The 11,713-nt window shown below is 38.3% G+C and overlaps 1 protein-coding gene across 3 annotated transcripts in view; it reads right to left on the bottom strand.

Moving 5' to 3' along the window:
- Positions 1-2,816: 2,816 nt before the first annotated feature.
- Positions 2,817-11,713, bottom strand: part of LTBP1 (latent transforming growth factor beta binding protein 1) — a 192,719-nt gene continuing 183,822 nt past the window's right edge. For all 3 annotated transcript variants that reach the window (XM_034428126.3, XM_087883051.1, XM_034428127.3), the window contains 3 exons: positions 9,830-9,952; positions 5,055-5,204; positions 2,817-3,807 (listed from right to left, as the gene is read on the bottom strand). In XM_034428126.3, coding sequence (XP_034284017.2) covers positions 3,638-3,807; positions 5,055-5,204; positions 9,830-9,952 — 443 coding nt within the window. In that variant the 3' untranslated portion in view covers positions 2,817-3,637. The remainder of the gene's footprint in view (positions 3,808-5,054; positions 5,205-9,829; positions 9,953-11,713) is intronic.

Below are 11,713 nucleotides of genomic sequence, written 5' to 3'. Positions count from 1 at the left end.
AAACTGTGTGCCACACGATTTCAATCATTTAATATCAGGCTGTAGTGGCACCTCAAGGCACTGCAAGGAAGTGCATAAATCTGACACAGTGTCTGCCCAGGCTTCAGTTGGACTATGGTGGTCTATAAAATTTCTATCAACTGATCAGTCAATCAATGTTTCCTTCTTGTTGGCCCCTAGCTTTTTCAGTGCTCATTTTTGTTACAAGAGAAAAAACAACAACACCCAGCTTACAACATACCTCTTAGTAAAGTGGATTTTTTTAAAAGGCATTAATAACTTGAATGAATGAAATGCACATTTTAAGAAATATATGCCAGTTTCCCAGATATGTAGTTTGAGCTCAGCATTATGAACCAGCCAATTGTTTTTTTTAAGCAATGGCTTATAATTTGTGAACCTAGCCAGATGTGTAAGATCCAAACTTATTGACTTTGTATTAATGTTGGTTCTTTTCTTCCACTCCATGGAACATCCCATGGAATTCTACCAAAAGCAATCCTTACTAGCAGAAATGAAAAGCTATTTTCTGTTTTCCCCTATTAAAAACGTAAAGGTTCCCCTCGCACATATGTGTTAGTTGTTCCCGCCTCTAGGGGGTGGTGCTCATCATTTCAAAGCCGAAGAGCCAGCACCGTCTGAAGATGTCTCCATGGTCATGTGGCCAGCATGACTAAATGCCAAAGGTCTACAGAACGCTGCTACCTTCCCATCAAAGGTGGTCCCTATTTTTCTACTTGCATTTTTACGTGCTTTTGAACTGCTAGGTTGGCAGAAGCTGGGACAAGTAACGGGAGCTCACCCCATTACACGGCACTAGAGATTCGAACCGCTGAACTGCCAACCTTTCGATCAACAAGCTCAGCGTCTTAGCCATTGAGCCACTATTACCAGCTTTTATACCCCCCTATCTGATCCCAACCAGTCTGAGAGTAGCCTTAAGAGAAGAGAGAAGTCTGCAAATGTTATTCCAGAATTCTCCTATGGAGAACATAAATTGAAATATTACTTCTAGTTAGAGAAGGAACAAGTGGGATATAAATCAACTTGTCTTCTTAAACCTTTCAAATATGAAGGAATAGATGATCTAATTCTGTATCATGATACCTAGTTTTATAAACCACTGTATCCTTTATTTTTATTTTTTTTAGTGTAACTATTTGCTACTAATGAATCCTATTATAATTAAACTTCAAGAACAAAAATGAAAGCATGTTCTCCTATTAACCCCACCTTTACATCCCTTTCTTTTCTTGTATGTGCTTTAAAGATCAGTATAAAACTGGGTATCAGTCATATCAATCAATCTAATTCTGAATTTCAGTAGAAATCAATGGATGCTTATTTTACAGGATTGGGATACATGCTCAGTATTACCCAGCCTGCAACATTATCAAGCTAGTTCTTTGTTCGCTTCCAGTATTATGTTTTCATGTCTTTCTGCTGTCTAGCATCTGTTGCTTTCTATACTAGCTTAGTGTGAAAAATTGGAGATCTGAGCAGGAGAAACATTTATGAATACTCTGACCAGTTTTGCACAGAGGAAGGGCTTACAGAGGAACAGTAGAAACTTGTTATCCATTGTTGCATTACCCCCACAACCAAGACAATACTGTAAAGATCTAACATAGAACAATGTCCTTTTTGTATGCTGACTTTCATCTGCTGATGGGACTTTTTGTTTATTATTCTCAACAAATGTAACAACCAATTCCCCATTCATGGGGTAGTGTGAAAAGAAAGATCAAAGCACTGCAACGAAAGAATCTGACTTCAATTGAAGTCACAGCAATGTTTCTAAACTGACTGGTACTTGATATTTTGATTGGAGAGAAATCTTTTTCAAATGTTTAAATACAGCACAATTTTCTAGACTTTGCAGCAGCCAGATATATATCTTGCATTACCCCTTTCTGTCTCTACTTCTCTCGACTTCAAGGTCAAAAGAGATTTAAATGCTAGACGTTTTTATGGAATTGAAGCTGCAACTGTAAATGTTCCTGTTTGAAAAATGTCTCATCAACTATGCATTCAAATTTGCTCATCTGGAAGTGAGCAATTTTAAAATGAATAGAATTTATTCTGAAATAAGTGGAACAGCCACTTATTTAGGGCAGAAAAACTTAGTTTTCTCTTTGGCAAACTGTTTTATTGTTTTTGGTTTTTTTTTACATATTGGATAGTCTTTCTAAATCTGCTGCTTTGGGAAATGGGGTACTTTTAAAAATCTACATAGGTCTGAAGATGAGCTGATCATGGAATGGATAAACAAGCTATAATGCAGCTTTTCTTGGTAATACGTTGCATGAATTCAGCCTTTGTAGCTTATTTATAAACCATTATTTGTGATTTAGTAATGGATGCTCCTAACTAATTGTGCCTTACCTGGCAATCACACTTGAAACAAGAATGGTTTCCACTATTTTATCTCAGTGATAATTTGCATTTTACTTGCTGAATATTAAGGTTATTCTAATAATGAATAAGTCATCCATTTCAATGCCCAATTGTAGATTCTGAAATTGTGCATGAAACAACTCACCATATGCTAAGGTCTGCAAACTGCCCAATTTTCTGTATAGTGAATGAATCAGATTTCTTTTGAAAAACAGCTGTAGCCCACCTTTCCATCCAAACAGATTGACAAGGGATTAAATCTGCCATGATCATGAAAGTGTCAAACCCTAGAAATACAAGCTGGTGAACTTGATTACGGTAATTATTGTCACTTATTAATTACATTAATTACAGTAAAAATACATTAATTACAATAAAAATAAAGGGAATAAAATGACATTTTGGAAACACGGCACACCTTTTTTCCTTAAAAAACAGATTTTATTGAGCTTTAATATGGTAACCATCGCAAGATCTGTGTTCAATTTATATATTACAATACCAAACAGGAACTCCTCTAGCAGCTTTGAAACTTGGCAAGTCTGGCTGTAATGCACGGTAAGTGCAGTAAAAGGCCGTGTGAAGTACAAAAGGAATACAAAATACTTCTCTCCATGGACTGTACATTCTTTTAAAGAACAGTGCCTGCTCCACAGGGCAGTCATTTAGCAATTTTTAAAAGTCACTGGCCAATGACAAGACTAGACAAAGACGAACATTACTTCGTTTGTGTTTGGAAAATTGCTTAATCTTGCCATAGCTGGATCAAAAAGGGGAGGGGAAGCTTTGAAAGGAACATTAGGCAAAGATTTGCTAAATAAAGAAGGACTATAACATATTTTCACAACTAATTATATACCAAATAAATCAAGCAATAGTAAAAAAAAAAAAAAAAATCAACCCCCCCCCAAACAAAATAGAAACAAAACCCCAAACCCTTCTGTTCAAAATAACAGCATTTATTGCTTATTCCCATGAATTTCATTTATGAACACATAGTATATTTAATTACTTCTTCCACACGGGGAAATGTGTCCATTTGGTCTGCTGCTTTAGTGAAGATGATATATATTAAATCATCACCTTTCACTTTTAAGAAGATATTTTATTGCTTGTTTTTCATACATAGCCAACCTCTGGATTAGGCACATCCTTAACACAAGTTAAATATGCTTTTCTCTCTGTTGCCTTTTGTTTATACAGTGCAGAGTATACGGGCTTAAAATCACAGGGCAGCTGCTCACTCCAAGTCACTTTCTGGGTCTGAGTTCAAGGGTGTGCAGTAGTTTGGCCTGTTCGAAGGGACGAAGCCCGGAAGACACACACACTTATAAGATCCTTCAGTATTGATGCATTTGGCATTCTTACACAGAGACATCCTATTATTCAGTTCATTGCATTCATTCACATCTGGAAGAAAATGTGAATAGGATCAGGTTTAGCACATTACGTTCAACCAGAGGGTAGGTATAAGAAGAAGAAGAAAAGACTGAGCAAATAAGATTAATCTAACTAAATCATTACAATTTATCTACATACAAATTATGACACTTATAGTAAATACCACTGGTGGCAGGAAAAATACTACTGAATAAAGGGATATCCCAACCACCCTTAATGTATGCTGGTTTAGTCTCTAACAGATACTGATGGTATAGAAATTTAATACATGCATGCTTGGCACCCAAATACACAGCAACACTTGGAAGGCATGAAGGCATAATAGGGCATACTTTGGGTTCCTTAAATTAAGGAATGCCACCTTATGGGACCCAGGAAATATGCCTTTGGAATTCTTGACCACTGGAGATTAGATTAATCCCAACCTATTGGCTTTCTGAAAAGATCTGGTTGTTTGCAACCACATGGGGATGGAAGTTAGCAATCCTCAGGTTTTTGTTTTGCTTTGAGATGTATTTCTTAATTTTTTTTGTAAATTAATAAATGTTACATTATTATTACAGTTATTTCTATTGTTGTTTTAATTTTAAATTCTGTTTGCTGTCGAGGGTTGCTTTGGCAAAAGGGGAGGCACACAATGGAAAATACACCGGGCAGTTTGCATGGTGCATTCAGAGATACTGGGGATAGCACATTGCTTTCAATGTATATTCTACATTGTGTGCCTGCTTGCTCTCTTTAATTCCTTCCTCTCCAATCTCTCTGCTCTGCAAGGGTTAAAAAAAGAAAAACATCAGGTCAAGGATAGGACAACATATGATTGTAATGGTGACCACGTGACTAAGGGACACTGCAAAGGTTGTAAATGAAGGTCTTAGTTATAAAGTTATTTTTTTCATCATTGACATAACTTCAAACAGTCGCTGAATGAAGCAGTCACAAAGTGATGACTATCTGTAAATATTTGGGTTGACCTTTTTTTTTCTCCCGGCCAGAGTTATATGGAGTTAAACAAAATGTTAATATAATAAAACTGAATGTCAGAACCAGATATCCTTAGAAAGGGATAAGCTAGACAATTCTTAGACAATTTTTCTTAGACAAGAATTTTCTTAGACAATCCTTGTACAACCAGTGTCTGCGGTGTGATATCTCTCTGGGCCATCTGACACTCACTCTGAAAGATATTAGTGCAATTTTCTACCTTTGAAGTTTATGGGGATTGTCTGGGTATAAACAGTGCAATATATTCTTACCAACACATGTCATTTTGGTCATGTCCAAATGGTAGCCATCAAAACAGTCACAGGTATATCCTTCCTGCACCCTGACACAACGTCCATTTTCACATCCATTCAGAATTCCACATTCTTCAGCTTGTAATTCCTCAAAGCTATTCAGGAAACCTGATTAAAAAAAAAAGAATTATAGAGGTAAACACACAAATTAGTACTTGTGCTCATTCAAAGAACTAAGTGCTTCTCTAGCACAAAGTCAGAAGTTAGGAAGTTGGGCTTGCAAGGTTGATTTTAGCCTTTTCATGTAGACCAGACAGGAAACACAAACAGATAAACTAACTCTACTTTACTGTAACAGAACCTTGCAAGTCTAAAAGTACAATTCTCCCCCATCACTTTTATAGCCTAAGAATTTAGGAATAGTCCTTTCTGAGTCTCCTGCTTCTCCCACTATGCAGCTGTGGTCTCTGTTCTCTCTTATCTGACTATTCCTTAGGCAGCATCTTTTCCCCAAGATCTCCAAAGATCTTTCTTACAACCATATATTAGAGACACTGACTGGAGGTTAGTGATGAAAGGACAAACAAAGCAGGGGAAATGCATTAACTTAGCCTATAATGGGAGCCTTGGTGGTGCAGCGGACTAAACTGCTGTTAAAGTAGCACTTAGCTGCCAGCTGCCTGCAATTACTGCGAGTTCAATTCTCACCAGGCTCAAGGTTGACTCAGCCTTCCATCCTTTCGAGGTAGGTAAAATGAGGACCCGGTTTGTGGGGGCAATAAGCTGATTTTGTATAAAATAGACAACACTTTTTGGGGGGGCCAAAAAGCCCTACTAAGCGGGTATATACAAAAGTATGAAGGCTATTGCTTAATGCATTGTAAGCTGCCCTGAGTCTCCAGAGAAGGGCGGCATACAAATTGAACTAATAAATAAATAAATAAATAAATAAATAAATAAATAAATAAATAATAAGTAGGAAAGAACAGCATCAATTGATAGATAGCCTTGTTACTTGGCAGAATAGGGCTTGCAATATAGGCAAGACCATTTTTGCTGGCATACTTTTTTGCCGGTTGAAGATTGGCAGATGGTATTTTAACTCAGCTATGAGGAAGAACCCTTAGCGTAGATCTTTTTCTTAAGCAATAGCATAACTGAAGAGAACGGTAGATGGCAGTCAAACACAAGCTAAAAGTACTTTGGGGGGAAACCTGAGATCTAAGAGCTTTGTAGAATTTGATTGGTCGAAGAAGGAACAATTCCATGAGGTCATTTTTGAAGAGTATTCTCTGAATAGGGGTGATTTCTAAGCATGGCTGGTGGGGGGGACACATCACCCCTTTGTTTGCTGGATGGGAGGGGAACAGCAGTTGGAATTTTAAATAAGAAGACTTATTTAAAAAAAAAACAAGTTACTACAGCTGGTTAAGATATACAAAATCATTTTGATAACATGCAGCTGATTACTAAGATAAACACACACATTGAAATTATAATGAGTTTCTATACTACAGGATTCTACAGGAGAACAATGTACGTAAGATTGTATTTATTCCACTAGCTATGCACAAATTCATGGTCCTTATATTTCCTGGGCAGCAAATTGTAGCAATTATAGTATAGGGTTTTTAAAAACATCAGTGAATGATGTTGACTGAAAGAAATGTAACTCTAATTGTTGAAGGATGTAGATCTTATTGAAAAGTGAGTGATTGCTCATTCAGTCTGTGAAAGTACATTGAGAGTCGTTTAGGATGACAGTGATGAAAGGGGAGTAGGCAGGAACAAAGGTGCTACTGTAAGTCTCTTTACGTATAGAATAATCCAAAATCCTTAGCAAATAATGATATATAACAGAACAACAGAATGACAGAGTTGGAGGGGACCTTGGAGGTCTTCTAGTCCAACCCCCTGCTCAAGCTGGGAATCCTATATCATTCCAGACAAGTGGCTGTCCAGACTCTTCTTAAAAGACTCTAGTGATGGAGCGCCCACAACTTCTGAAGGCAAGCTGTTCCATTGATTCATTGTTCTCACTGTCAGGAAGTTTCTCCTTAATTCCAGGTTGCTTCTCTCCTTGATTAGTTTCCATCCATTGCTTCTTGTCTTGCATATAGCATGGTGATTTTTCCCCCTCCACAAATGCTCATAGAACAGCCTCCCACCCATGAAATACTAAACAAGAGATGCCCAGAATAATCTCTAGGAAAATTCTACAGAACATCCAAGTTATGTATTCTTCTGTTTTCAGGTTTAAAGTTCCAGAATTGATAACGTAAGGTAACATGAAATAACATCATTTATGCCAGACAAAAACTGCAGTCAACAATCCTGGATAGAATGGCATTTTAGCAAGATATCATCTTTTCTGACATAGGAAAATCAAGAGACATTCCTCTACACGGACATTATTTTGCTGGCTCTTGTCAAAATGAAAACATTGGATGTTACTACATTCCATGGCCACTAATTCAACAGGTTAATTGTGCTAAGGATGCTGCTTGTATGTGAGAGATAATTGTTCTTTTCCAGTTTCTGTAGCTCTTGTAAAGTACTGGTACAGTATATATGGTAGTTAGATGGATAATACTCCTTGGGCCAAACATTCAAGAAATGTTAATGTAATTTCTGTGCTATCCCCGCCCATCACTGCCAGGGATAGTCTATCAGACCAGGATACGTAAGCCATGTATAAAAAATATAGTGGAAAATGTGGTCTTATACAAATTCATCGTAGCTTGATGCCAATGCCAATATTATACATTCTGTCTCCTAAACTTTTGGTTTTATTATTGTCCCAATCTTCTCTTTCTAGATTTGATCAGAGGCCAACTGTGATTTGGGTGCTTCTCTCATATGATATTTCAGTCTGCAGGCCACAGACGAATATTCTCTGGCTGAAATTTAGCAGATTTTGTAATCCAGTCTGTTTCATTATATTGCATTAGACGATATTGCTTTATGCAATATATATTGCTTTATGCCCATCTTGAATTTTCTTTTAAAAGATGAAGAGGTAAATTTGAACCTTTGTGAGGAAGTGTTTAAGACGGGCACTAGGGAGGCCCGGATTCAACTTTAGAAAGAAACTGTTAGATTGGCGCAGGGAAAAGAATACGCGAGCAGCGAGTGGTCCGTTCAGCACTTTTATTACCAGATTCAGAACAGACGACTGTGCTGCCGGGCTCGCCTTATAAACGGAGTCGGCAGGCAAGCCGGCCAATGACAGATCTTCAAAACTCCCGCCGGTGGACTAGCCAATCTGGTGGGGATGTCCATATAAGGACATAACAGAAACCAATTGAGTAACCTTGGGCTAGTCTTCCATCTCAGCCCAACATACATCAGAGTGGTTTTTATGGGGATAAAAGGGAGGAGGGATTGTTATTTATCCTGCTTCAAACGAAAGTCAGGATATAAATCTAACAAATAAATAGGTAAGTAGCTGTCAAGTTATCAACCACTGTGAAGTTAGCCCATCAAGAATATCTCCTTTTAACTCTGAAAATAGTTCAGTTATTGCTATAGAATCTTGGAGGTATATCATAGCCTAAAGGAGATCTGGCAAGGTTTCTAAGCCTTTTATTTCACAGCTGTGTACTAGACCAAGTATTAAATTTGAATTAATGGCATTGAAAAAGTCTGCACTTGTATAGTACACTAGAAATCATGTTTCTTTACAACAGCTAACATAGTCTGTTCCAAAGGTACAGTTGTCTGACAACAAGAACACTGAATATTCATTTGAATTTAAGTGCTTGGATTGTCACGCTTACCTGCTTACTTCACTTTACTGAAATAAAAACATGTTATAGTTTCAATCCATTCATAACTCCTAATGAATACTTTTCAAAAAAAAGTATCACCCACAATAAGCATAGAAAACATGCAACTCTTTGAATATTGTGAATTCTAAGGTAATATTGTGAATTCTATCAGGTTTGCCTGATCCGCCAGTTGTGTCCCTTTCTGGATCGGGACTCCTTATGCACGGTCACTCATGCCCTCGTCACTTCCCACCTAGACTACTGTAATGCTCTCTACATGGGGCCCTTGAGGAGCATCCGGAGGCTCCAACTGGTCCAGAATGCGGCCGCGCGGGTGGTTATGGGAGCGACATGGTGCTCCCGTGTAACACCTCTCCTGCGCAAGCTGCACTGGCTCCAGGTGGTCTTCCGGGTGCGCTTCAAGGTATTGGTTACCACCTTTAGAGCGCTCCATGGCTTAGGACATGGGTACCTACAAGACCGCCTTCTGCCACCGGTAGCCTCTCATCGGCCAGTACGCTCCCACAGAGAGGGGCTCCTCAGGGTGCCGTCGGTCAAACAGTGTCGACTGGCGGCCCCCAGGGGGAGAGCCTTCTCGATGGGGGCACCTGCCCTTTGGAACGAGCTCCCACCGGAGATACGGAGGATCCCGGATTTATGCACTTTCCGCCGTGCCCTCAAGACTTTTTTATTCCAACAAGCTGGGCTGGCCTAACTCTTTTTAATTGCTTAATTTTAATTTGTTTTAAAAATGGGGTTTTAATTAATATGGGACAAATTTGTTTAATATGTTTTAAATTGTTTTTAAATTTTATATTGTATGTGTTTTATCTTTGGCTGTTCACTGCCCTGAGTCCTTCATGAGAAGGGCGGTATATAAACTAAACTAAACTAAACTAAACTAAACTAAACTAAACTAAACTAAACTAAACTAAACTAAACTAAACTAAACTAAACTAAACTAAACTAAGAAGAAATAAATAAGTTATACATTCTTAGACTTAAGGAGTAAAGGTTGCTTACGGTCTTCCATGAAATATGGATCGGTTTCCGAAGTGTAATGTTCCTGTTCAAAGTCAACCAAGGCATCTTGTCCGTATGGCCGGGATCCAGGAACAGGAATGTTGCATAGCTGGGCATAGTCCTCTGGAAAGAAACACAGAAGAGTAGAATGTACAGGTAGTCCTCGACTTACAACAGTTCATTTAGTGACTGTTCGAAGTTACAACGGCACTGAAAAAAGTGAATGATGACCATTTTTCACACTTATGACCACTGCACATTCCCGTAGTCACGTGATTTAAATTTGGATGCTTGGCAACTGATTCACATTTATGACTATTGCAGTGTCCTGGAGTCATGTGATCACCTTTTGCGACCTTTTGAGAAGCAAAACCAACAGGGAAGCCAGATTTACTTAACTCGGTTATTAATTTAATAACTGCAGTGAATCACTTAACAAATATGGCAAGAAAAGTCATAAACTCAACAAATCTCTCACTTAGCACAGAAATTTGGGACTCAATTGTGATCATTAGCAGAGGACTACCTGTATTTTGAACACAATTGATCCTATGCTCATTTCCCATCTTTATCAATATAGGTTGCTTTCTTTTTTTTAAAAGATTAAAGTTGCTTAAAGACATCACCACCATGGCCCAACTTTACTGAACTTCAGCAATTCTGTTTTTCATTTGTTTCAAAATCACACAGAACCATTCCATGTGAATGTCTAAAGCCAATTAAATTGTGCTATTTTAAATGGGGAGAGTAAAAGCTTGAATGTTTGGCTAGAAGTGTCTCATGTTGTTGCTTGATAAAAGATATACATGCAGAATACTTTTTGCTTCACCAGATAATGGGAAGAAGGGTTGAGCAAATCAAACTTTCATTCTTTTTGTCAGGCGACTCCCTTTTTAAAAAATATAATATATTGCGAAGTGAAGCCACAAGTCTAATCCTTACCAATATCAAGCCAACCTTGTGGCTTTTTCACTTCTGTAGGAAAGGAAAAAAACTGCAGCAGGCTTAAGGCTGAGTTGACAAGCACTCCCTCACTGAAATCTTACTTTTAATATCAACTACAAAACTACATGCCACCATTTCACAACCTCAACCTTCTATCTATAATGAGAATATAGTGGTATTGATCTACAAGGATATGGTGTAAACACTAAGAATAATATGTTCAAGCTACTTGTGGCTGTTCACAACCAAAAAGCAAGGTTCTCATGGAATTTGAGTATGCAGGTTTATTGCAAGGGAAAAGGGAGTTAGGTTACACAGGATGTCTTGCTCTGGATATCAATATGTCAGCTGCCATTAAGAGAATACATTAAGATTATGTACAGTGGTGAAATTCAATTTTTTTAACTACTGGTTCTGTGGGCGTGGCTTGGGCGTGGTAGGGGAAGGTTACTGCAAAATCCCCATTCCCACCCCACTCCTGGGGGAAGGATATTGCAAAATCTCCATCCCCACCCCACTCTGGGGCCAGCCAGAGGTGGTATTTGCTGGTTCTCCGAACTACTCAAAATTTCCGCTACTAGTTCTCCAGAACCTGTCAGAACCTGCTGGATTTCACCCCTGGTTATGTACCTTTATTGCTTTGATTTTCTTTTTGAAAGAAACAAAATTTCTGTTGCTAAACAAGGACATTCTAAGTGGGTTTGGCCCATGTTACGACCATTTTTTGCCAGAGTTGTTAAGTGAATTGCTGCATTGTTAAATGAATCGTGTGATTGTTAAGATAGCTAGATTCCCTCATTGGTGTTGCTTGTCAGAAGCCAGCTGGGAAGGCTACAAAGGGTGATCGCGTGACCCTGGGACACTGCAACTGTCTGAATTTTGATTATGCGGCCATGGAGATGCTGCAACATGTGGAAAACCCCATAAGTCACTTTTTTC

Source organism: Pantherophis guttatus, chromosome 1 (assembly GCF_059756535.1).
Source record: "Pantherophis guttatus breed Tessera chromosome 1, ASM5975653v1, whole genome shotgun sequence".
Taxonomy (NCBI): domain Eukaryota; kingdom Metazoa; phylum Chordata; class Lepidosauria; order Squamata; family Colubridae; genus Pantherophis; species Pantherophis guttatus.
This window is presented reverse-complemented; position numbering and strand designations above follow the sequence as displayed.